The 25,958-nt window shown below is 53.2% G+C and overlaps 1 protein-coding gene across 2 annotated transcripts; it reads left to right on the top strand.

The window, feature by feature from the left end:
- The first annotated feature begins 1,062 nt into the window (after positions 1–1,062).
- Positions 1,063–24,530, top strand: MED12 (mediator complex subunit 12). 2 transcript variants are annotated; one of them, XM_040467758.1, is made up of 45 exons: positions 1,063–1,391; positions 1,919–2,023; positions 2,232–2,423; positions 2,560–2,719; positions 3,709–3,890; positions 4,078–4,188; positions 4,312–4,566; positions 4,930–5,076; positions 5,459–5,558; positions 5,683–5,819; positions 6,039–6,170; positions 6,773–6,899; positions 7,357–7,586; positions 8,289–8,369; positions 8,503–8,673; positions 8,877–9,021; positions 9,188–9,238; positions 9,568–9,686; positions 9,913–10,056; positions 10,536–10,699; positions 10,877–11,008; positions 11,431–11,658; positions 11,835–11,979; positions 12,153–12,273; positions 12,657–12,758; positions 12,857–12,970; positions 13,223–13,398; positions 13,582–13,761; positions 15,036–15,107; positions 15,563–15,696; positions 15,859–16,020; positions 16,523–16,634; positions 16,782–16,871; positions 17,356–17,465; positions 17,654–17,789; positions 18,058–18,219; positions 19,469–19,843; positions 20,073–20,223; positions 20,379–20,575; positions 20,750–20,827; positions 20,917–21,134; positions 23,077–23,308; positions 23,607–23,741; positions 23,938–24,019; positions 24,251–24,530. In XM_040467758.1, exons 1-45 carry the CDS (start codon positions 1,293–1,295, stop codon positions 24,292–24,294), a joined length of 6,540 nt encoding a protein of 2,179 aa, XP_040323692.1. In that variant the 5' UTR covers positions 1,063–1,292; the 3' UTR covers positions 24,295–24,530. The 2 variants fall into 2 exon arrangements, with proteins under 2 accessions (XP_040323692.1, XP_040323691.1); XM_040467757.1 differs by lacking the exons at positions 20,750–20,827; positions 23,607–23,741; positions 23,938–24,019; positions 24,251–24,530 and having other exon boundaries at positions 20,379–20,584; positions 21,047–21,134; positions 23,077–23,188.
- Positions 24,531–25,958: the final 1,428 nt, after the last annotated feature.

Here is a 25,958-nt window from a genome sequence, read left to right on the forward strand (position 1 = left end):
ATATGTGCCAGGCACTGTGCTTATGTTCTAACGCACCTTAATTTTCTGTGGGTTAAAATTCCTTAGGGTTAAGGAAGTGTTACCTCCCCCAGTATATTCTCCTCTCCCCAGTCAGAAATAATATTGTCTTTCTACTGTGCTTCAATAGCATTTTGTTAGTGTTACTTTTATTTATTTGCTAGTTTTATTTTTTTTAATTGTTGTCTGTGAGTTTTATTATAGCACTCTGTCTTTTAACGGGCGATGCCATTGCAGAAAGGGTACTGGCCCAAGAGTCAAGGAGACATCTTAGTCTCAGCTCTGTTACTCAGTACCTGGATAATATCGCACAAGTGAAATTTTACTCTTTGAAAAATCAGCTTCCTCATCCACAAGATGGAGACAATTACAATCCCTAACAGTGGGGCTGTTTGCAGATTAAAGGAGATGATGTCTGGAAAGTATCTGACACTTAGTAGGTGCCTCTTTCGATAGAGCGAGTGTTCTTCTCAACCTGGAGTTCATGGACACTTAGGGGATGCATCAATAAGCTTTAAAGGGCTCTAAGAATCTCCCTGGAAAGTAACATTTTGTACACCTCTGCATTTTTCTGGGAAGAAGGGCCATAGCGTCTATCAGCATCTTAAAGGAGTTGCCCACCAGAAAAGGTTAAGAACCTCAGTGCCAGAACCTAACGACGTTGAGGGATTAGAGCTGGCCTTTCAGGGTTTTAATAGGTGCTTTCTTATGCAAACAGTTTCTAATCTTCACAATAGCCTTTGAAGGAGGGAACAGTACACCCATTTTTCAGATGCATAAACTCAGAAACGAAGAAGTGGTTTTTACTAAGAAGGCAGAGTTCCTCACCAATGCAAATACCCTTGAGCACCGATTCCAAGCCAAGAACTGCGTGAGGCATGGGGAACCCAGTTCCAGCTAGAGCTCGGAGCGGCGGCCGCCTCCCGCCTCAAGGGGTCGCACCCCGCGGCACACTGCGCCGCTCGAGGACGTTTCGCAGATACTTGGGGAATGAAATCGATCTTGAGCCGCGCGGGCCCAAATGCTCCGCGGCCGCGGAGCTCCGCCCCACGCCAGGCTGGGCCCCGCCCCCGCTGCAGTCGGTATTGTCCGACGGTTCCCGGCGTCCTTCGGTTCCCCTCGGTAGTTTCCGGCAACGATCGAGAGTTTCTAACGTGCCCCCTGTTGTCTCTCGGCTGCCGTCCTCCCAACCGCCGCCCCCCTTTTCGGTTCCCTCTCCCCCTCCCCCGTCCGCCGGCCCCGGCTGGCGCCTCTGGCGCTACGGGCTGGGCAAGATGGCGGCCTTCGGGATCTTGAGCTACGAACACCGGCCCCTGAAGCGGCCGCGGCTGGGGCCTCCCGATGTGTACCCTCAAGATCCCAAACAGAAGGAGGTGCGTTCAAAAATCGGGGCTCTGGAGGGGCCTGAGGCAAGCGATCGGCATAAGAGGAAGCGTTGATGGTTTGGGGAAGGGGGGGCGGGGCGGTTTGGTGAGAGCCAAAGTCCCAAAAGGGGTAAGAGTAAAGTGGGCTGGTGTGGGAGAGTGCGACCTGGGTGGTGGGGGTGGGTTCCCGGGTGTGAACAGGGAATGATGTAGGGGCCACGCTGGAGGCGCCCCCTTCCACACACACACACCTCAGAAAGTTGTCTGAGGCAGCTTGGTGAGCTGCAGCTGCTCGCAAGCTCGCAAGGAAGAGTGATGTTGAGAGAGCGCTGGGTGATTGGAAATCTTAGTGGCTGTGGGGGTGAGGGTGGGGTCCAAATGAATATAAGGGCCTAGCTTTAAATAACAATCTGTTCTACTCAGAATCCTCCTACCTTTTTTTCCCCCGTTGTTCCCTTCTCTTCTCCTGCCCTCCTCTCCCACCACCACCACCCCCAAGGGGGAAAAAAAGCTAAAATGACGTTTTCCTGCCTCAGGATGAACTGACGGCCTTGAATGTAAAACAAGGTTTCAATAACCAGCCTGCCGTCTCTGGGGATGAACATGGCAGTGCCAAGAACGTCAACTTCAATCCTGCCAAGGTGAGACAGCCCTGCCAGGCTGGGGGGAAAGGCTGGAAGAATCTGAGAGGGAGCAAAGGCCCTGGGTTAGGAAGACCTGAAGGGATGACCTAAATGGCTGAGGTTTCCTTCGTAACCTAATGCTGCCACATTGGCATTTGCCCATCAAAGGCATGACCACCCCTCTGCCCCTTCTTTCCCACCCTGACATATACTTTTATTCCCTCAGATCAGTTCCAACTTCAGCAGCATCATTGCAGAGAAGTTACGCTGTAACACCCTCCCCGACACTGGTCGCAGGAAGCCCCAAGTGAACCAAAAGGACAACTTCTGGCTGGTGACTGCGCGATCACAGAGTGCCATTAACACCTGGTTCACTGACCTGGCTGGCACCAAGCCACTCACACAACTAGCCAAAAAGGTGAGGTACTGTTTTGTCTTCTTCAGGCCAAGGTTAGGAGCATGGGTACGAAGTACCATCCTATTCTCAGATTAAGCTATGTGGGTGCCAGCTTGTGGAGGTAATAGAGGTCTCACTATTTGCGATGTCCATCCAGGTCCCCATTTTCAGTAAAAAGGAAGAAGTGTTTGGGTACTTAGCCAAATACACAGTGCCTGTGATGCGGGCTGCCTGGCTCATTAAGATGACCTGTGCCTACTATGCAGCAATCAGTGAGACCAAGGTTAAGAAGAGACATGTCGTTGACCCCTTCATGGGTGAGTAACTCCTAATACCAGGGGTCCCACCACCTATCGCATCAAAGGAGTGATAGATGCTTAGAATCATTCCCCTTCCTCCTCTGTATTTCTTGTTTCTTTTTTTTTTTTAACTATTTTGTAAGTTTATTTATTTTGAGAGAGAGCACGCACATGAGCGGGGGAGGGGCAAAGAGAGAGGGAAAAAGAGAATCCCAAGCAGGCTTTGTGCTGTGAGCACAAGCCCGATGGGGGGCTTGGTCCCATGAATTGTGAGATCATGACCTGAGCTGAAATCAGGAGTCGGACACTTAACCGACTGAGCCACCCAGGCGCCCCTGTATTCCTTGCTTCTGCTGTATCTTGCATTCACTCGGTAAACATTGGGTATCTTGACTGTCCACTGTGTGCATGTACTGGGCTATCAAGGTGACCGGTACCTTATTCCTGCCCTTAGGATGCTTATAATCGGGTAAGGATGGTAAGGCATATGTGTGAGTCACATAATTATATGTAGGAAGTGTGTGTGTATGTATATATACAGTATATATATATTTGTCAAAAGAGAAAGCAGGTTTTTTGAGACTTCAGTGGACAGAAAGATTACTTAAAAATTTTTTAAGTTTATTTATTTTGAGAGAGAGACAGAGAGAGTGAGCAGGGGAAGGGCAGAGAGAGAAGGAGAGAGAGAATTCCAAGCAGGCTCTGCGCTGTCAGCTTGGAGCCCAGCATAGGGCTGGAACTCACGAACTGCGAGATCACGGCCTGAGCCGAAACCAAGACTCGGATGCTTAACCAACTGAGTCACCCAGGTGCCCCAGAAAGATTACTTTCTTCTGGGGACACCTGGGAAGGCTTTAGGAAGGTGGCATTCGACCAGAGCCTAAGAGGATGAATACGATTTTAGAAGTATGGTAATTGGGGGCGTGGGTGCTGGGGGGTAGGAGAGACAGAAGATGTCCTAAGGGGAGAGAGGGTATAAAATAGCCCTTTTCCCATCTTTCTCCTAGAGTGGACTCAGATCATCACCAAGTACTTATGGGAGCAGCTGCAAAAGATGGCTGAATACTACCGGCCAGGGCCTGCAGGCAGTGGGGGCTGTGGTTCCACTATAGGGCCCTTGCCCCATGATGTAGAGGTGGCAATCCGGCAGTGGGACTACAACGAGAAGCTGGCCATGTTCATGTTTCAGGTAGGAAGAAGGGCATGTCGTGCAAGCCCTTGGTGGAGCCTGGCCTCACATTCTGCCAGTGTAGGACGGAATCTGCCTGCCAGTTTGCCCCAGCCGTGGTTCTTTTCCTCCTTTCATTTACTTTATCTGCCTTAGCTCTAACAGTCCCTGGGTACACGGATACTCTTCCCACCCCTTGCATCCATAGGATGGAATGCTGGACAGACATGAGTTCCTGACCTGGGTACTTGAGTGTTTTGAGAAAATCCGCCCAGGAGAAGATGAGTTGCTTAAACTTCTGCTGCCCCTGCTGCTTCGAGTAAGGCCTGGGATTTGCGGGGCGGGGTGGGGGCGTCTAGGGAGGCTTGGAGGAGGAGGAATAAAATGTGAGTGCCATGTCCCATGGGGAGAATTAGGGGTTTTGATCGGCATGTCTTCACAGTACTCGGGGGAATTTGTTCAGTCTGCATACCTCTCCCGCCGCCTTGCCTACTTCTGTACCCGGAGACTGGCCTTGCAACTGGATGGTGTGAGCAGTCACTCCTCCCACGTTATGTCTGCTCAGTCGACAAGCACACTGCCCACCACCCCCACTCCTCAGCCCCCAACTAGCAGCACACCCTCTACACCCTTTAGTGACCTGCTGATGTGCCCTCAGCACCGGCCCCTGGTTTTTGGCCTCAGCTGTATCCTTCAGGTAGGTACTGGGTGGGCCCAAGGAAGTAGGGAGAAGCATTCTGAGAAGATTTGGGTGTTTGTCCTGGAGAACAGGGGGATTCTAAATTGGAGGTGAAAGCAGGCACCGGGTACTTGCGTGGGGATTGCTGCTTTTCATTCATGGGGTGCTGGTTCCTTTTCAGTTAGTTTCTTCCCGGGATGAAATAGTAGGCCCAAAGCCTTTTAGGAGAGTGGATGAGGGGAGGGGCTCAGAGATGGAATGGTACTACTCTCAGGGCTCAGAATAACATTGGATCTGAAACCTAAGGGTTGGCTCTTATAATGGGATTCTGGAGACACAGACATGGTAACTGAGTTTGACTTAGCTGTTCCTGTCTGGCAGACCATCCTCCTGTGTTGTCCTAGTGCCTTGGTTTGGCACTACTCACTGACTGATAGCCGCATTAAGACTGGCTCACCACTTGACCACCTGCCTATTGCCCCCTCCAACCTGCCCATGCCAGAGGGCAACAGTGCCTTTACTCAGCAGGTAAGCTTGGTACCCCTGGATTGGGATGTGAAGGTGAATTGCTCTTTCAGCAGTAGTGACTTGGGGGTGCCTGGGTGGCTCAGTCTGTTAAGCGTCTGACTCTTGATCTGGGCTTAGGTCATGGTCTCATGGTTTGTGAGATTGAGCCCTGCGTCGGGCTCTGCGCTATCAGCACAAATGGGATTCTACTTGCGATTCTCTCTCTCCCTCTCTCTCTGCACCCCCCCCCCCCTCCCCCACACACCCCCTCTCAGAATAAATAAACTTAAAAAAAAAAACAAAAGAAATAATGACTCGGAGTCTGGTGCTATTCTCTTAGCCTGGGCCCTGGCCTTATGCTTGCCTTGGTGCATCTTTAAAGCCTTCCTTTTCCATGTCGCAGGTCCGTGCAAAGTTGCGTGAGATTGAACAGCAGATCAAGGAGCGAGGACAGGCAGTTGAGGTTCGCTGGTCTTTTGATAAGTGCCAGGAAGCTACTGCAGGTGGGTGCCAGAGGACAGATAGAAAGAAGGATGTTTGAGGAAAGAATGGTAAGGACATATAGATCTGAGAGTTGGAATGCATCGGGTCTCTAGTTAAGGCCCCTTTACCACTTTTCCTCCTGAGGCTTCACCATTGGACGGGTGCTCCATACTTTGGAAGTGTTGGACAGCCATAGTTTTGAGCGCTCTGACTTCAGCAACTCTCTTGACTCCCTTTGCAACCGAATCTTTGGATTGGGACCTAGCAAGGATGGGCATGAGGTAAGCGAGAAGGGGAACAGAAGGAGAAAAAAGCATTGCAAGAGCAGCAGTGTATATGAGGGGAAGACATGGAGGGGCACCAAGACCAGGGATGTCCGAAGAGACTATCTCACCGGGCCTAGGATGGTGTTAAGATGGGGCCCAGTCTTGAAGAAAGTGGAGCTTGGTTCTTTATCCTCAGCCCTACCTTACTCACCCCCAACTCCTTTTGGTCTCCAGATCTCTTCCGATGATGATGCCGTAGTATCATTACTGTGTGAGTGGGCTGTCAGCTGCAAGCGCTCTGGTCGGCATCGTGCTATGGTGGTCGCCAAGCTGCTGGAGAAGAGACAGGCCGAGATTGAGGCTGAGGTTAGGGGACAGAGATAAGAGAATGCGATTGGCTGATGGGGCAGGGGCAACTGGGGCTGGAGACCAACTGAGCTGGTAGTGGAACCCAAGTTAAAGATGCGGGAATAGGGGCGCCTGGGTGGCTCAGTCGGTTAAGCATCCACCTGTGGCTCAGGTCACGATCTCATGGTTCGTGAGTTTGAGCCCCCACATTGGGCTCTCTGCTGTCAACGGGCAGCCCGCTTCGGATCCTGTCTCCCTCTCTCTCCGCCCCTCCCCCCCACACTTGTGCACCATTTCTTTCTCTCTCTCTCTGTCTCTCTCTCTCTCTCAAAAATCCATAAACATTAAAAAAATAAAGTTGTGGGAATAAAGAAGTGGTAGGGAATCTAAAGGGAAAGTTGAGGACATAAGGCCAAAGTAGAAAGGAGTAGATTGGTGCTAGAGTTAGGGAAGCAGTCAAAGCTTCAGTTGGGAGGCAGGAATGAAAATGGAGGTCAAAGCAGAGATGGGAGTGAAAAGCTTGGGGTGGAGGCAAAACAGGTGGTAGTTCGTGCATTACACGTGGAGAAGTAAAGACCCGGGTCAAAAGCAATGCTATGGTTTGTTCTCTCATCTTACAGCGTTGTGGAGAATCAGAAGCTGCAGATGAGAAGGGTTCCATTGCCTCTGGCTCCCTTTCGGCTCCCAGTGCTCCCATTTTCCAGGATGTCCTCCTGCAGTTTCTGGATACCCAGGCTCCCATGCTGAGTATGGACCCCTGCCACTCTCTGGTTACCTCTGCCTAGATCCACTTACCCACCACTGTCACCAGGAAGCATAACTAAGGGTTTCTGGTATATATTTCTGTCTTGGGCTTTATGCAGAACGATTTTTGGACATAATTCTAGTCTTTGATCATCTTACAGTTTAATGGAATAAAGAAATAAAGAGAAGAATAAAAACAAGAACATACGATGGAAGCATTTTCACATACAAATAGCAGCAAGGATACTGTATTCCTTTCCAAGATGGGGTGTGGGGCAGGAGGGGGTGGTAACCAACTGTGCTCTGTCCCTCAACAGTTTCGGGGTGTTTCTTTTTTGGGGGGATAATTCCTCCTGCCTATCTCAGGTACTCTGGGAACACTGTGCCTTAGGTGTGTTTCTCTCCCTTGCTACCCATCTCTTGTGATCTCAATTCCTTTTTTCTCATTCCCTCCCTGCAGCGGACCCCCGAAGTGAGAGTGAACGAGTGGAGTTCTTTAACTTGGTACTGCTGTTCTGTGAACTGATTCGACATGATGTTTTCTCCCACAACATGTATACCTGCACTCTCATCTCCCGAGGGGACCTTGCCTTTGGAGCCCCTGGTCCCCGGCCCCCCTCTCCCTTTGATGACCCCGCTGATGACTCTGAGCGCAAGGAGGCTGAGGGCAGCAGCAGTAGCAAGTTGGAGGTGAGTGGGCTGTGCCTGCGCTAGCCAGTTTCTTCTGACATTCCCATCTGGCTCCCAGTGTCCTCTGCGAATCTCTTACCTAATAGCGAGGGTAGTGTTTGCTTAGTGCTTTGGGGCTGGCAAAGCCCTCTCATACAGAATCTGAAGCAAACTCCAGGCTCTGAGCTGTCAGCACAGAGCCTGACGCGGGGCTGGAACTCATGAACTCATGAGCCGCGAGATCATGACCTGAGCCGAAGCCGGAAGCTTAACTGAATGAGCTACCCAGGCGCCTGCACCCATTTTAAAGCTGAAGGCAGGGGCGCCTGGGTGGCGCAGTCGGTTAAGCGTCCGACTTCAGCCAGGTCACGATCTCGCGGTCCGTGAGTTCGAGCCCCGCGTCGGGCTCTGGGCTGATGGCTCAGAGCCTGGAGCCTGTTTCCGATTCTGTGTCTCCCTCTCTCTCTGCCCCTCGCCCGTTCATGCTCTGTCTCTCTCTGTCCCAAAAATAAATAAACGTTGAAAAAAAAAAATTAAAAAAAAAAAAAAAAAAGCTGAAGGCAATGGCCCATGGCACTTGTGTGACCCATCAAAAGCTTGAGCACAGAGCCATTGCTTTTCCCAACATGGTCTCCTCTCTCCAACTTACCTGTCAACTTTTCTAGATGGTGGGGAGCAGCTCCCTGGGGCTAAAGCAACCTTGCTTATATTCTGTGCCCTCAGGACCCAGGGCTCTCGGAATCTATGGACATTGACCCTAGTTCCAGTGTGCTCTTTGAGGACATGGAGAAGCCTGATTTCTCAGTAAGTTAGTTAGATCCCTGTGTAGAAGAATTCAGCTCCTGAGGTCCTCCTGTTACACCTCTTTGGGGAGTTTCTTTATGCCCCTTGCCCCCTTTTCTTCTTCTAAATGTTCTGCCCTTTTGCCTTATCTTAGTTGTTCTCCCCTACTATGCCCTGTGAGGGGAAGGGCAGTCCGTCCCCTGAAAAACCAGATGTTGAGAAGGAGGTGAAGCCCCCACCCAAGGAGAAGATAGAAGGGACCCTCGGGGTTCTTTATGACCAGCCGCGGCACGTGCAGTACGCCACACACTTTCCCATCCCCCAGGTACCGTTCCCCAAGCACCTTGAGACCATCCATTTTGAGCCCAGGTTTCTGTCCAAGCAGTGTGCCGAGGGGTTGGAGCTGGTCCTGAGGGTGTGGCGTGCTGGGAAGGACTGGAGCACTGGGGTGCTGAGGGGCGTGGAGCATGCTTTTAAGAGGAGGGCAAGAGATCCATGCTGGAGTCTGACGGTGCTGCTGGGATGCAGGAGGAGTCATGCAGCCATGAGTGCAACCAGCGGTTGGTCGTACTGTTTGGGGTGGGAAAGCAGCGAGATGATGCCCGCCATGCCATCAAGAAAATAACCAAGGATATCCTGAAGGTTCTGAACCGCAAGGGGACAGCGGAAACTGGTGGGTTTGAGGCTCCTTGAACAGCTCTCCCCAAAAGAGTGCCCTAGTCAGTCTCCCCTTCCCCAGCACAGGGAACCCCCAGTCATGTCCCAATGTCCTGTCTCTTAGAGTCTCCTGAGAGCTCTAGTCCTTTTGAAACTTCCCCCCTCATTCCCCCCCTCTGCAGACCAGCTTGCTCCTATTGTGCCTCTGAATCCTGGAGACCTGACATTCTTAGGTACCTCACAGTAAGCCCCATACTGCCCGCCCTCCCTCTCCCTTCCCTCCCTCGACCTAGCACCTCCCTGTATGTATGCCTCTAAGGTCCACGTAGCCTGTGGTCCTCGAAACCTTTGCTTCACTGTCCCCTTCCCTTTATCCCTCCCCCAGCCCCTCCTTGACCCTCCCTTCCCTTCTCCTTTCTTCCCTCACACCCTTCCTCCCTCCCTTCCTTCCCCTGTCCCTCCCTCCCCCCACCTGTAGCCTTCTCTCCATACCCCCCTCCCTACCCCCAGTCAACTAGTTATCTTCCCTGTCCTGACTGGTCCGTTTCAACTGTCCCCTCAGGTGGGGAGGACGGGCAGAAGCGGAGGCGCAACCGGCCTGAAGCCTTCCCCACTGCTGAAGATATCTTTGCTAAGTTCCAGCACCTCTCACATTATGACCAACACCAGGTCACAGCTCAGGTGTGGGCCTAAGTCCAGCCCCCTTCCCACATTCTGGCATCCTGCCCTGTTTTCCTTTCCTCCTTATCTTTTTGCCCCCCCGCCCCCCCCCCCCCGCCCCCTCGCCCCCCCCCCCCCCGGCAGGCTAAGCCTGCCGGTCTCATCCCCTTCCACCACCATCCTTTCTTGCTTCCCTGGTTCTTCCCACCTCTCTCCACTCCCGTCTCACTCACACTGCCCTTATCAGGTCTCCCGGAATGTTCTGGAGCAGATCACGAGCTTTGCCCTTGGCATGTCATACCACTTGCCTCTGGTGCAACATGTGCAGTTCATCTTCGACCTCATGGAATATTCACTCAGCATCAGCGGCCTCATCGACTTTGCCATTCAGGTGGGGAAGTGGGGGAGACGGGGGTGGAGGAAGGAGTCTGTGCCGGATAGGGCCACCAGGTCAGGAGTAGAGGCTCAAGCCGGTATCCTGGGGCTACTTGGAGGGGCAGAAAGGCTAGCGTGGAGGGGGCTGGAAGGTGAAGTGGAATATGAGCTAAGAAGGCAGGAATAGAGGCTCAAGTGATCCGCAGGGAGGCCTAGGAGATGGATTAGAGCGTTGGGCACAGACTGTTCTCCCACTGCGGAGTTCATAGAATTGTATCCTAGAGACTGGTTAGATCATTGATGCGGCTTGTGTCGTTAGTAGAATAAAGGACAGTGGCATATGGCAACAGAGCTCTTCTAGACTGAGGCAACTCCAGCAGGAAGGGGCCCAGGCCTGCCTTGGCAGTGTCCTAGCAGGAAGGAGGGGTTACCTATACCATGTAGGGCCTCTTCTCATTTTTTCCTCTCCCCCACCCCCCACACTCACTCTGCTAGCTGCTGAATGAACTGAGCGTAGTTGAGGCCGAGCTGCTGCTCAAATCCTCGGATCTGGTGGGCAGCTACACTACCAGCTTGTGCCTGTGCATTGTGGCTGTCCTGCGGCACTATCACGCCTGCCTTATCCTCAACCAGGACCAGATGGCACAGGTCTTTGAGGGGTAAGCAGGGCTTCGGCAGAACGTGGGGGGCTCTCACTGTGGGGAAGTGCATGCCGTTTGGGTGGACAGGGCGAGAAGGTTGCCAAGAGCCTTGAGCCCATCCGTGTGTGGGGACCTTTGTGCCTTGGCCCTTGCGCACCACCCGCTGAACCTCCTGACCTTGCTCCCTCGTGACAGGCTGTGTGGTGTAGTGAAGCATGGGATGAACCGGTCAGATGGCTCCTCTGCAGAACGCTGTATCCTTGCTTATCTCTATGATCTGTACACCTCCTGTAGCCATTTAAAGAGCAAATTTGGGGAGCTCTTCAGGTAAGAGAGGTGGGAGGTGAGAGTGGAGAGCAGGACCCTGTCCCATCTCCTTTCTGTTACCACTCAACTCAGGAGCAGAGCACAGCCCGGGACCCTGCTGTCCCTGCAGGGCCATTTGGGAACTGTGTCCTCCACAAGTTCTTGGTTCCTAAAAGTAGGCCTGCCTCCTTCTCTTCCTTATCAGCCTGGCCTCCAGCCCATCTCTGCGGGGCCCACAGTCCTCCTCCCTGCCTGCAGAGGCCCCTGCGCCTTACTCTCCCTGAGGCCCTTTCCTGACCCATCTGCTTTGTCCCATCTCCCTTTTTGTTGTCCCAAGGTCGCTGGTCCCTCACTTTTTTTCTTTCCTCCCCTCTCCCGACCATCCCCACTACCTCACTAGATCCTCTTCGATACTACTATCTCCTTTCTCTCCCCCACCGCAGCGACTTCTGCTCCAAGGTGAAGAACACTATCTACTGCAACGTGGAGCCATCAGAATCCAACATGCGCTGGGCGCCCGAGTTCATGATCGACACTCTGGAGAACCCTGCAGCTCACACCTTCACATACACGGGGCTAGGCAAGAGTCTTAGTGAGAACCCTGCTAACCGCTACAGCTTTGTCTGCAATGCCCTTATGCACGTCTGTGTGGGGCACCATGATCCCGATAGGTATGGGGCGTACTCAGTGAGGAACGGGCACCGTGCTCCTGCCTGATAATTGGGAGGGATGAGATGCCTGGGAGGTACTGCAACCTTGGTTATTGCTGGGGTGGCGATGAAAAGTTAATGAGTCTGAGGTTTTGTGGAACAAGGGCTTTCCTGAGGGCATTTGTACTTCTCCCCAGGGTGAATGACATCGCAATCCTGTGTGCGGAGCTGACCGGCTATTGCAAGTCACTGAGTGCCGAATGGCTAGGAGTTCTTAAGGCCCTGTGCTGCTCCTCTAACAATGGCACTTGTGGTTTCAACGACCTTCTCTGCAATGTGGATGTGAGACTTGGGCCGGGGTCCTGCTGGGGCACGGAACTGTTACCAGGGCAGGGGACCGGTCACAGTAATCAAGGTAGTAGGGGGGCAGAGCTATCGAGTTGGAGGCGTACCATTTTGAGTTGGCGCCCTGTCTGCACACTGAGTCCGGGGTGTCCATCTGCTTTTTCCTCCAGGTTAGTGACCTGTCTTTTCACGACTCCCTGGCTACCTTTGTTGCCATCCTCATCGCTCGCCAGTGTTTGCTCCTCGAGGATCTGATTCGCTGTGCTGCCATCCCTTCACTCCTTAATGCTGGTGAACTGCCAATCCGTAACCCCTAGAATTTCTGGACCCCGAGTTTTACTATGCATTCGATGGCCCCGTTTCTCGTTGTTTGGTGCGGGGCTCCCTGCTTTCACCAGAGGCCAGTCCTGTGGTGTGTCTCAGGCTGGGAGCGGCCTCTTTCTAACCCGGTGTCGGCTGCCCTGATCTTTCCAGTTTTTTGGTTTTTTTTTTTGACCTTGCGAGGTACTCCCCTTATACTGCAAGACAGTTCGCCTCTCTACCTCTCCTCCAGCATTATCTGGTTATTTCTCCTTTTGCGTGACCTCATCTTCCCTCTCAGGCCCTCACCGCCCACAAAACCACTTACGGTCTGCCTTCACCCTGTCCAATTGGCTCTGTTTTCCTTTTTTTAGCTTGCAGCGAACAGGACTCTGAGCCGGGGGCTCGGCTTACCTGCCGCATCCTCCTCCACCTTTTCAAGACACCTCAACTCAATCCTTGCCAGTCAGATGGGAGTAAGTGACCCGGATCTGAGTTGGGCAATAGAAAGCTCGGCTACCCCACCCCCTGCCATTTCTACTTTTGCTTCCCCTGATTTGAGCTCCCTCCGCAGACAAGCCTACCGTAGGAATCCGGTCCTCCTGTGACCGCCACCTGCTGGCTGCCTCCCAGAACCGCATAGTGGATGGAGCTGTGTTTGCTGTTCTCAAGGCTGTGTTTGTACTTGGTATGGGGGTAGGAAGGGAGTGGTGCCAGAAGTGTGTGTAGGGTGGAGTGCCAGCTAAACTACAAAGGACAGTCTTTCTCTCTCCTGAAGGTGGTCTCTCTGCCCTTTGGGGGAGGCGAGGAGGGAGGGAAGTATATTTCTGTCCTGTAGGGCAGGATTTGGGGAGTTGCTGCTTCTGTGGGTTCGGGGTGGGTCTCTACACTGTGTTCAGATCTCACTCTGCCCTCCCTATCTCCTGCCCGTGAACCACAGGGGATGCGGAACTGAAGGGCTCAGGCTTCACTGTGACAGGAGGAACAGAAGAACTTCCAGAGGAGGAGGGAGGAGGGGGCAGTGGCGGTCGGAGGCAGGGTGGCCGCAACATCTCTGTGGAGACAGCCAGTCTGGATGTCTATGCCAAGTACGTGCTACGCAGCATCTGCCAACAGGTCAGTCTCACCTTCCCCCCATACCTCCTAAGTGCCTTGATACAATATAGTCCTGTTTCCAGCCACCATCATGCCACCTTCCTGCCATACGTCGTGTCCCTCACCAAACCCCAGCCCATTCCCCCCCTTACTCCTTACCCCACTCACTGGTTGCCCCAGTCCCCTGATTATCAGCTTCTTCAGGAATGGGTAGGAGAACGTTGCCTTAAATCACTGTGTGAAGACAGCAATGACCTACAAGACCCGGTGTTGAGTAGCGCCCAGGCTCAGCGCCTCATGCAGCTCATCTGCTACCCACATCGATTACTGGACAACGAGGATGGGGAAAACCCCCAGCGGCAACGCATTAAGCGTATTCTCCAGGTAGGCCAAGGTGATGGGGGTCTTAGAGGAAGCAGTGGGGCCCGGGCCTGGGGTGAAACAATGGGAACCCTGAGAAAAAAAGAGGGAAGGAGTCAAGTAGGAAGGTGAACAAGGATGTGGGCAAAAGGTGGTGAGCCCCGACATGGGTTTAGAAGTCAAGCTCGTATGGTTTAGACTCTGGAGTAAACTGTCGGGTGAGGGCACAGCTACCTGGAGTGGGACCATAGCTTATCAGTGGGAGGCATGACATCTGGGAAGCCTAGTTTTGGGCCTCACTCATCTGGAGGCTCGGTAACTAACACGAGTACTACTGAATAGCTCCCAGTTACTGTCTGCTTCGTGCCGAGTATCGTGCTCAGCCCTCTCTGCACATTTTCTCGTTTAATTCATACAACCCTGTAAAGTAGGTAGGAGTAGCTGTGTTTGACCAATGAGGGGACAGACCGAGGCTTGAAGAGGTTAAATAGTTTGCCCAAGGTCCCACACTAGTAAGTTTAGACTCAGCATGGGAACCCAGGTGTCCCTGTGCCCTTTCTGCCTTGCCGTACTGCTTCAGACATGTGGGTAACTGGGGGGCGGGAAAGTAAAGCCATTAGGTAGGAAGAGCTAAAGGAATGAGCTCTTTTCAGCCCAGAGGAGATAATGTCAAAGAGAGATTAACTCACAGTAGCCTTCGGGTCTGTAAAGGACTTTGAGCAGCTGGTTTAAAACAGGAGAAGCAGGCTTCAACTTTCACATCAAGGATTTAGGGCAAGCGTTAGGCAGAACTTCCTGATGCTAAGGAATGTGAGGCTCTGGAACAGGAGACTGGAGAGAGATGTGAAGCCTTTCTCGAACCGCTTTTGAAATAGGATAGGATTTTCGGGGCGCCTGGGTGGCTCCGTTGGTTAAACATCCGACTTCAGCTCAGGTCATGATCTCGCGACTCATGGGTTCGAGCCCTGCGTGGGACTCTGTGCCCACAACTGAGAGCCTGGAGCCTGCTTCAGATTCTGTGTCTCCCTCTCTCTCTGCCCCTCCCCCACTCATGCTCTGTCTCTCTCTCTCTCTCAAAAATAAAATACAAACATAAAACAAATTGAAATAGGATAGGGTTTTCAACCATCTTGGATCATTTCGGTGCAGTCTTTCCCAAAGACTGGGACGCAGAGGTTCCTTTCAGACTCGTAGGCATATGTGTCTCAAGGTTATGAGAGATCAGGAACTGGCCTCGGGGTGATAATAGCTGGGGGTGTCAGTGGTGACTTAGTGTGGGGGTGGTGTCTCTGTCACAGAACTTGGACCAGTGGACCATGCGCCAGTCTTCCTTGGAACTGCAGCTGATGATCAAGCAGACCCCTAACAATGTGAGTGGTGCCCGGCACCCTCTTTCCCATGCTCATGTCCAGCTCCATGTGCCAGGGAGGTGGGCTACCATAGAAGAACCTGTGTCCTGCCCTTGGGTTCTTGAGCTGGGAGACATAAGAGAGTGTGGGAAGATGGCTGACGCATGGGGCCGATTAATAGGGAAATGGGTCGGGAGGGTTGGGGCTCTGAGTTGTGGGGGAAGGTTGATGGCGGCGGCGGTGGTGGAGGCTGTTTCTGTGGTCACAACGGTAAGGAGGCATACAAGGAATAGACAGTGGTTAATTGGAGAAATACGGAGGTGCCGAAGGGCACAGCTCCCAGCAGAGTTGTGTCTCTACCCTCCTGTTACCCTCCCGATGCCTTTCTCTGCCCTCACCTCCTATCCCTCCTACCATCTGTTTTCCATTCACCCCCAGTCACTATTTAGCACCCCTGTGCCTTTTACCCTCCCCAGGAGATGAACTCCCTCTTAGAGAACATCGCTAAGGCCACAATCGAGGTTTTCCAACAGTCGGCAGAGACAGGGTCGTCTTCTGGAAACACTGCAAGCAACATGCCTAGCAGCAGCAAGACCAAGCCTGTGCTCAGGTTGGGTAGAAACGTGTTAGGAACCCTCCCCGTATGGGTTTTTCTTCCGGTAGCGTAAATTATTTCAGCCTCATGGAGCTACTAGGCATGTCCCTCAAAGATGGAATGTCCCATCCCTTGCCTGACTCCTCTGGAACCCTGTGTACTCCGTCTGTCTTCTAGCTCTCTCGAGCGCTCCGGTGTATGGCTGGTGGCCCCCCTCATTGCCAAACTGCCCACCTCAGTCCAGGGGCATGTGTTAAAGGCTGCTGGGGAGGAATTGGAGAAGGGTCAGCATCTGGGGTCCTCTTCCCGCAAAGAACGCGATCGCCAAAAGCAGAAGAGGTAAAGCAGAGGGGACTGGAATTGAGGGGTAGACAGGAGAGGAGGCAGGCCCAGGGAAGAAGAAAAGTTGTGAGGAGTTGGGACAGAGGGATGGGAATAAAAACCACAGAAGAGTGGAAAACCAGAGGGTAGGAGGTGGACATGGTTGAGCAAGAGGCTAGAACTTAGGAGAGTGGAGTTTGGGGCTTGGAGTGATAGGGTTGGAAGTTTCCTGACTTCTATCCCATGGTCCCGTTCTTTTTCTTTCTCTTTCTCTTTTTTTTTTTTAATGTTTATTTATTTTCTAGAGAGACAGACAGAGCGTGAGCAGGGGAGGGGCAGAGAGAGAGAGAGGGAGACACAGAATCCGAAGCAGGCTCCAGGCTTCGAGCTGTCGGCACAGAGCCCCACATGGGACTCGAACTCGCGAACCGAGAGATCATGACCTGAACCAAAATCAGGCACTTAACCAACTGAGCCACCCAGGTGCCCCCCGTTCTTTTTCTTTTCCTCCCTTCTCCAGCATGTCCCTGTTGAGCCAGCAGCCCTTCTTATCCCTGGTGCTGACATGTCTGAAAGGGCAAGATGAGCAGCGTGAGGGACTCCTCACCTCCCTCTACAGCCAGGTGCACCAGGTACAGGTTTCTGGGACTGCAGAGCTGGGCGGGAGGGCAGAGAAGGTGCACCAGGAACCTTCGATACTTTCTCATCAATGCCTTGGGTGTTTGGGGATGGAAGCAAGAAGATCCCTGGGCCATGTGTTATCCTTGTTTCTGTCTCAGATTGTGAATAATTGGCGAGATGACCAGTACTTAGATGACTGCAAACCAAAGCAGCTAATGCACGAGGCGCTCAAGCTGCGGCTCAACCTGGTGAGAAGGCAGCCGGGGACAAGAAAGAAACGGGTAGCACTAGAATTACACCGCAAAGAAGCCCCCTGCCTGGGGGAGGGTGGGCACAGAGATGGAGGGCCCAAGTTCTTCTGGGTCTTCAAGTATTAACTTGTCCCTCCTAAGGATGCAGGACCTAAAAGTGGTTGAGGGACTGGATCCTTACAGGGACCCTGCCTCGGTGTCCCAGATTCTGGATACTAAGCCCTAGAAACCCACTGTGGAACGCTGAATGGGATTCTGGACATCCTTTCGTCCAGCTCCCATCATTTTAGAAGTCAGGAAACCGAGGCCCAGAGGTGTCAAGAACTGAGTCATTAGCCTGAAATCACGTAACAAATCATAACTACAGCTGGACCATGGCCTAATGTGTCCTAAGTCACAACCAAGCCAGGTTCTAATGTAAGCTTTCCCTGAATGCTAGCCTTTGCCCCTGAGCCATCTGACTGACTTGTGGCCCTGGCAGGTGGGGGGCATGTTTGACACGGTGCAGCGCAGCACCCAGCAGACCACGGAGTGGGCTGTGCTGCTCCTGGAGATCATCATCAGCGGCACTGTCGACATGCAGTCCAACAAGTAAAGCATCCCCACCCCCTTCTTTCAGTTTTTTACCCGAGAGGAACTCCCTTCCCCCACCCCAGGTGCACGACCCGCCGACCCGCTGCGATCCGTGTAGGTGTCCCCACTCGCGTCCCACCCTGAGGCCCTGGTCTGTGTCTTAGCTTCTCTCCTTCTCGGGTTTTCTCCCTGACTTCTCATCACAGCGAGCTCTTCACCACCGTGTTGGACATGCTGAGCGTGCTCATCAATGGGACCCTGGCTGCGGACATGTCTAGCATCTCTCAAGGCAGCATGGAGGAAAACAAACGCGCCTACATGAACCTGGTGAAGAAGCTGCGGGTGAGTAGAGGAGGCCAGGGCGAGGCTTGAGGGGACTGGGATCTGGGCTCCCTGTCCCCTGACTCTGGGGGTGTCGAGTAGCCTCAGGGACTTCGTCCTGTCCAGAGCCGCCCACCCTCCCCTTTGACGTCCACTTTCTCGTTGGTATTTGTATGGCGACGGTTTGCTCTGTGTCTTTTTCCTGCCAGGTTCTGGGCTCTCCCCAGAGACTTCTAATCCTTCTTTTTCCATGTCCTTGAGCTCTCATCCCATCTTTCTCTGCCCGCAGAAAGAGTTGGGGGAGCGCCAGTCGGACAGTCTGGAAAAAGTTCGCCAGCTGCTGCCACTGCCCAAGCAGACCCGAGATGTCATCACATGTGAGCCACAAGGCTCCCTTATTGACACCAAGGGCAACAAGATTGCCGGCTTCGATTCCATCTTCAAGAAGGAGGCACGTTCCATTTTCCTCCCATCCCCACACCTAGCCTTTTTCCCCCTCTGGGAAAGAACTTTCCCTGCATTAACCTTGTGGCTGCGACAGGCTCATCAGGCCAGGGAATCCATCGGGCTCTGCTGGTGGGAGCCATCTCAGGGGTGTTCAGCTTATCACTCAATTTCTTTTTTAATGTTTCTTTATTTTTTTGAGAGAGGGTATGTGTGAGCAGGGAAGGGCAGAGAGACAGGGAGACAGAGAATCCCAAGCAGGCTCCATGCTGTCAACACAGAGCCCAATGCGGGGCTCAAACTCACCAACTGTGAGATCATGACGTGAGCTGAAGTCAAGAGTCAGACACTTAACTGATTGGGCCATCCAGGCGTCCCGTGATCACTGAACTTTTTGTACATTTCTGCTTCCCATCTTGGGAGTCTCATCCTCTTTCCTCAGTCTCTCCCTTCACCTCTGCCCACCATCCCCACCCACCTTTTGACATACCACCCATTTCCCAGCACCCTGTCTTCCTCTTTCCTCTGCCCCACCTGCCTCCTGGCCGCCTCCACCCTTGCCTGTACCCCGCCCATCTGGCCAACTGCCATATCTGTTTTATCCCTGCACTCCTCTGCCCCTACCCACCCATCTCTGCACAACTTTCTCTGTACCCTCTGTCAGTTGCAGTATTTGTTGAGTAACCATAATCATTGTGGAGAGCAGAGAGAGAGAGGGGAAGGAGGATGCAGAGTCTGAAATCTACAGTCCAACCCAGTCATATATACATTGTCTTCATTTCTTTTCCCGGCCCATCTGTCTGAGTCTCTCTCCCTCTCTCTCTCTCCCTCCCTCTCTCTTTTTCTCTCTCTCTCTGCCTGATTCTCACTTTGCTTTTCTCTGTGTCTCTTCACTCACCTTTTTGTCCCTCTCTTCCTGTTTTTCTCTGTCTCCCTGTCTCTGCTTCTGTCTTTGCCTGTCTTTAGTCTCTCACCACCTTCCTGTTTCTGACCATGTCTTCCTCTGAGTGTCGGTGTCTGTCTCTGTTGCCCCTGCCCATCGCCCTCTCCCCTCCTCTCTGTCTTCCCCATGAGTGTGCATGTGTGCTGGTATCCGTGTCCGGCTGTCTTTTCTCTCACCGCCTCCCCTGAATCTACCCCTGACTTTTTTCTTCTTTTGCTGCCAACAGACATTTCCCCCTCTCTTACCAGTCCTCAAGGTCTATCTTCTGGTTTCCAGGTCTCAGCAGCTCACTGTTTCTCATTTTCTGGAGCAGGGTCTACAGGTTTCCACCAAACAAAAGATCTCTCCCTGGGATCTTTTTGAAGGCTTGAAGCCATCAGCGCCACTCTCTTGGGGCTGGTTTGGAACAGTCCGGGTCGACCGGCGAGTAGCCCGAGGAGAGGAACAGCAGCGCTTGCTGCTCTACCACACGCATCTGAGGCCCCGGCCCCGTGCCTATTACCTGGAACCACTGCCGCTGCCACCGGAAGATGAGGAGCCCCCTGCTCCCACCCTGCTCGAGCCTGAGAAAAAGGCTCCAGAGCCCCCCAAAACTGACAAACCTGGGGCCGCTCCACCTAGTACCGAGGAACGCAAGAAGAAGTCCACCAAGGGCAAGAAACGCAGCCAGCCAGCCGCCAAGACAGAGGTTAGCACGGCCCCCGACTCTCCTGTTACGCTTCTTCCACAGCCCTCCTCTCTCCGTGATTCTGTACGGTTTCTGATTCCTGGGGGCGGGAGTAGGGAGGTGGGGATGAGGTGCCATTGGAATTAAGAAGATTAGCCACATGGGTCTAGCTCCTCTTGACCCCGGATACCCCTTACCCCACCCCACCCCGCTGCGGTCCACTCACCCTCATCCTCTGCTGTTCACACAGGACTATGGAATGGGCCCAGGAAGGAGCGGCCCGTATGGTGTGACAGTGCCTCCAGACCTCCTGCACCATGCGAACCCTGGATCCATATCCCACCTTAGCTACAGGCAGGGCTCCATAGGCCTGTACACCCAGAACCAGCCGCTGCCGGCAGGTGAGTGCCAGCCCCTAGGACGGAGGGTTACCCGAACGTTCCTCCTGCCTGAGGGAAGATGCCACATCTGTGAGGATCTGTGGATGACCTGGACACCGAGCAGGGGATGAAGGGGGATGAGGAGCCTAGAGAGGTCAGCCCACTCCCCTTTCCAGGTGGCCCTCGTGTGGACCCGTACCGCCCCGTGCGATTACCAATGCAGAAGCTGTCAACCCGACCACCTTACCCGGGAGTGATGCCCACGGCCATGACTGGAGTCATGGGACTAGAACCCTCCTCCTACAAGACATCTGTCTACCGACAGCAGCAGCCCGCGGTGCCCCAAGGACAGCGCCTTCGCCAACAGCTCCAGGCAAAGATAGTGAGAGGGGCAGTAGGGAGGGCCGTCAGGGAGAGGGGCTTTTGAGGGTCACGGGACTGAGGACACACATGGGATCTTCACAAGGACTTCCAGAGTGGGAGATAGGAGAAACGAGATGGCGGAAAGCATTTCCTGAGTTTGAGTTTGTCTCCTTTTTCCTTTTAGCAGAGTCAGGGGATGTTGGGACAATCATCTGTCCATCAGATGACTCCCAGCTCTTCCTACGGTTTGCAGACCTCCCAGGTGAGGGCACAGAGGGTGACAAGCCAGGGGCCTTAAGGCAGGCTGCTGTGCACACTCTTGGCCCTGACCCCCTCTGTCCTTCTCTGCAGGGCTATACTCCTTATGTTTCTCATGTGGGATTGCAGCAACACGCAGGCCCCGCAGGTACCATGGTGCCCCCCAGCTACTCCAGCCAGCCTTATCAGAGCACCCACCCTTCTACCAATCCTACTCTTGTAGATCCTACTCGCCACCTGCAACAGCGGCCCAGTGGCTATGTGCACCAGCAGGCCCCAACCTACGGACATGGGCTGACCTCCACTCAAAGGTACCCAGGGCAGTGGGGGCCATGGAGACACACTGAGATGACAGGGAGCATCTGAAATGGGAAAACCCATGCCAGGAGGTGACGGGACTAGTCAGAACATTCAGAAAGGCGAAGAACACTTACCTGGCCGCGAAATGCTGAAGCTGGAAGGGACCCTGCTGACCAATAGTCTCACATCCGCTTGCCCGATATTTCTTCAAGGCCCAGAGAGGGGAAATCATTCACACAACTATGATGAGGAAAGATCCTGGGTTCTTAGATGTACTGTGTGGTAAGGAGTCATCAAGCCAGTAGTAGAGCAGTTCCACACTGGAACAGGCTAGCCAGCCAGCCCTCCTACCATGCTGAATGCTCCTCACGCCTTAGTTAAGACATGGGAATTATGTCTTGAGGCTTTGCGGCTTAGGATTTAGAATGCTGGGGAGTGGACTGGAGGAAAAGTGCTTTAATTTAGAAGTATCAGTTGGGGCGCCTGGGTGGCTCAGTAGGTTAAGCATCTGACTTCAGCTCAGGTCATGATCTTACAGTTTGTGAGTTCGAGCCCCGTGTTGGGGTCTGTGCTGAAAGCTCAGAGCCTGGAGCCTGCTTCAGATTCTCTGTGTCCCTCTCTCTGTGCCCCTCCCCTGCTTGTCTTCTCTCTCTCTCTCTCTCTTTTTCAAAAATAAATAAATAAATATTTGATATGTGTCAGCTGCCCGCTGTGTGGCCAGTGTGGCCAGCACTGCTCTGGGATGGGGTAAGGTGAGTAGAGATTTTAGAAAATACAAAGTCCCTCACCACAGGGAATTTTTAGTCTAGCTGGGAAGATGAGACACGGAAAAACATTTAAAAAACACGATGAGGAGAGAGATAATCAGGTGCGCAGTCGTGTGCTGTGAAGTACATGGGAATTCAGAGAAGGTATGAGATCATGGCATCGTGGGCCTGAGTCATCAGAGAGTTTCACTAAGGGGGTTAGATCTGAGTTGGCCTTTTTTTGTTTTTTAGTTTATTTCTTTTTGAGAGAGAGAGCAGGGGAGGGGGAGAGAGAGGGGAAGAGAGAGAATCCCAAGCAGCGGGGCTCAAACTCACGAGCCATGAGATCACGACCTGAGCCAAAGTCAGATGCTGGACCGACTAAGCCACCCAAGCTCCCCTTGAGTTGGCTTTTGACGGATCGCTGTGATTTGGATTTGTTGAGTGGAGGATCGGGAAGTGGAGTCCACGTAGAGGACATAGCATGAACAGAGACATAGGAACCAGAGTGAGGGGGGTGGCTGGGAGGATAGGAAGAAGAGCTCGGATAGAGTGTAAAATTCATGCTGGGGCAGTAGCAGGAGACAGGCCAGGGATGGGCAGGCTGGTATGGGGCCTTGGGTGCCCGATACAGACTTGAGACACAGTCCCACCAAGAGCTCTTTTGATCAGGAAAGCCATATGGTGTGTTGGTGTGTTGACAGATTAACATAGGATGCAGGGATAGGATGCATAGGGAAGGCGAAGGAAGACCAGAGACAAGGGGGCCCAGCTGGTAGGTAGCCTGTTGCAGTGATGTACATGGGAAGGCACGGGAACGGTAGAACTCCTATCTTTCATAGTCTGGAACGTTATCGGTGGACCACCATCAACAGCAACAGAAACCACCTCAGTGGGTGTTTATAGAATGCCTATCTTGTGCTGAGGCTGGTTTTCGTTTCTGTAAGAGAAAAACAGCTAAAACAGGATTGGAAGATTCTTAACTGTGGAGGTTATGAGGCACTAAAATGGGGTGTTGTCTTTGCCCCTTATTCCCCAACCTCGAAATCTGTCCGAACCCAAGGGGTCCTTCTGGTTAGTGACAGGAGAAATGAATGGAATGACTTGTTGATGTTTCTTTCCGTTCAGGGACCCAGGACTTCGACTTCTACTCCTATGTCCCTACCCCCCTCCAGTGCCTTGACCTTTGGACCACTGGTCTTTGCAGGTTTTCACACCAGACCCTGCAGCAGACACCCATGATAGGTACCATGACACCGCTGGGCGCGCAGGGCGTCCAGGCCGGCGTCCGATCGGCTTCCATCCTGCCTGAGCAGCAGCAGCAACAGCAGCAGCAGCAGCAGCAGCAGCAGCAGCAGCAGCAACAGCAGCAGCAGCAGCAGCAGCAGCAGCAGCAGCAGTACCACATCCGGCAGCAGCAGCAGCAGCAGATCCTGCGGGTAAGACCCTGGGATGGCAGCTGGGCCCTAAGAGCCTCAGGAGGGGAAGAGGCCACAAGCGCCTCCAGGTCAAGCCCCTCCAGGTCATTCCTTCTGGTAGAGTGGCTGTGGCAAGCGGCAGGGGCCTAAGGAGTCGCTTTCCTCCCCTCCCCCTTCTGTTTTCCGGGGTTCCTGGTGGGAGAGATTTGGGAGTTGTCTGGTGGGAGGAGGGAGGGCAGTGGCCCCGGGTCCCCTCCCTGCTGCCGCTTCTGGGGCTCAGCTCCTTTGCTCCCCTTAGATGTATCTCTTGTCTTCACAGCAGCAGCAGCAACAGCAGCAGCAGCAGCAGCAGCAGCAACAGCAGCAGCAGCAGCAACAGCAGCAGCAACAGCAGCAACAGCAGCAGCAGCAGCAGGCGGCCCCTCCCCAGCCCCAGCCCCAGTCCCAGCCCCAGGTAGCTGCTGGACTACGACCCCTGGCTCAGGGACAGCTGCCCAGGTTGGGCACACAGCCAGTGAACTGGGATGGGAACAGTGTTCAGAGGGTTAGAGGTGGGAGACAAAGGCCTAGTGCTCCAAAAAGGGGGTCAGGAGATGGGGAAGGACACAGAAAGTTCAAGTTCAATCTTCCACTCCTCGTTTCCTCCTCAGTTCCAGCGCCAGGGGCTTCAGCAGACACAGCAACAGCAACAGACAGCAGCTTTGGTCAGGCAACTCCAACAACAGCTCTCCAGTAAGCCTGCTTTCCTCCCCGAAGAGAGCCCCCCCCCCCAGGGGACTGAATGGGGGGGAGGGGGGGAGGGGGGAAGGAGGATGTGGGGAGGAGCCGAGCTGAATGCTTCAGGCCCAGGTTGTGGGGGGATGCATGGCGTCCCATCCCTTCCCTTGGTACCTGAGTAGCTTTCCTCGTGCATACCCACATCCCTGCTTGGTCTCCCACCCCTGATAATCTGATTTTTCACAGATACCCAGCCACAGCCCAGTACCAACATATTTGGACGCTACTGAGCCACCTGGAAGAACCGCTTGTGCACTGGATGTGGCCCCACCCTTTCCTCTCAATTCCCAATCCCCGTCTGGGGCTAGCACCAGTAGTGGTTGGGGCTCTTCCCTCAGGCTCCATTTTTAATAAGTTTTTAGTATTTTTGTTAACGTGAGGCATTGAGCTGTTGGGTTTTGTATATTATTTATATAGAGACCCCAGAGCTGTTGCACCCAATACACAGAGCTTCTTTGCAAAGGGAGTGTGTGAGTTCTGCATGTCCAGTAAGGGCGGGCTCTCGGGAGAGTGCTGGGGACTGGACTAACCAGTCGGAGCCTCTGTTCCGTTCAGATCAAGTCCCCTGTTTGCCGTCTATCCCCTAAATTCCTTGATTCTAATTGGATTGCTACTCTCTCCTTCCTTCTCCAGCCTGGCAACATATTATATAGGTTTGGGCCCTGAGGTTTTTTTCTTTTCCTTTTTTTAATGTTTGTTTATTTTTGCGAGAGAACGCAAGCAGGGGAGGGGCAGAGAGAGGGGGAGATAGAGGCTCGGAAGCAGACTCCGTGTCAGTGTAGAGCCTGACTTGGGGGCTTGAACTCGGGAACTGCGAGATCATGACCTGAGCCTAAGTCAGATTCTTAACCATGCTTAACCAGCTGAGCCACCCAGGTGCCCCAAGGGCCTTTAGTTTCTTAAGAAGGGCAGCTTACCTTCTCAGTGAGGTGTTGCAGGTTCTCTATAGCTTCTCTCTATGAGAGATATACCACTGGGATGGGGGAAGGCCAGTGGGGGGGGTGTGTGGGGGGGTAGGAATTGGTGGAACCTGATTCTTCTTCCACCCATCCCACAAGCTTCAGGGTGGAGGGTGTGACAGACACTGCCTACACTTGTTGCCACCTTGTGCGCTCCCTGTTGGGCACCAAGCAGTATCCTAGACGGAGCACTTTCCTGAGAATTCCATTTCTGGGATGAAGACTTGCCCTCAGTTGGCAAGTGTCCCCATGGAATTGGTGGTTGAAGGTTGGTGTGGTTATAGGAGGAAGAGAGACCCAGTAACAGGAAGGACCCTTTCCTCTCTCTGCTCTGTTGCTGGAACTGTTTGTTTTTCCAGTGACCCACCTTGGCAGTTTCCCAGGGTGACTGTTGCTTACTCCCTTGTTACTGTAGAGAAAACCCAAAACTGTTGCTCCAGAGTCACATTTGGAACTGTGGCAGGGTCATTCTCAACCCCTTTGCCTTCAGGTTTGGGGCCCTAGATCTAAGGCTATTCAGGAGAGCCAAATGGCTTACTACAAAGGGGTCTTCTGGTGTGCGCAGCTGGGGCTGGAAGAGGACCAGCCTCAGCCTCGTGGATGGGTGGTACCAGATGATTTGACGACTTGAGGGTAACATCCAAGCCATAGTTGCACTGGGTCACTGGGAAGTGTCAAGTGTGCTGGCAAAACCAGGAGCACCAGTCAATACCCAAGCTCTAAAAAATAAAACAATAAAGTAAAATCCCACTTTGAGGTCCACAATGCCCTTGCTCACATGGCACTTACTGAGTTAAAGAGTTGTGCGCACAAGGAATGGAACTCCCCGGCAGGGTCAAGGCAGACCTGGCCAGGGCTTTCTTCCAATCTATTCTATCGTGCCGTGAACATTCTGAGGAACTACAGGGTTAGGGGCTTAGCTGGAATAAGGGACA

Source organism: Herpailurus yagouaroundi, unplaced genomic scaffold (genome assembly GCF_014898765.1).
Source record: "Herpailurus yagouaroundi ecotype Mexico unplaced genomic scaffold, PumYag 67569, whole genome shotgun sequence".
NCBI lineage: Eukaryota > Metazoa > Chordata > Mammalia > Carnivora > Felidae > Herpailurus > Herpailurus yagouaroundi.

Coding starts and splice junctions, on each gene's coding strand:
- MED12 (XM_040467758.1), top strand. CDS start 1,293: ATGGCGGCCTTCGGGATCTTGAGCTACGAACACCGGCCCCTGAAGCGG. Junction 4,567..4,929: donor GCCTCAGCTGTATCCTTCAG/GTAGGTACTGGG, acceptor CCTGTCTGGCAG/ACCATCCTCCTGTGTTGTCC. Junction 10,057..10,535: donor TCATCGACTTTGCCATTCAG/GTGGGGAAGTGG, acceptor TCACTCTGCTAG/CTGCTGAATGAACTGAGCGT.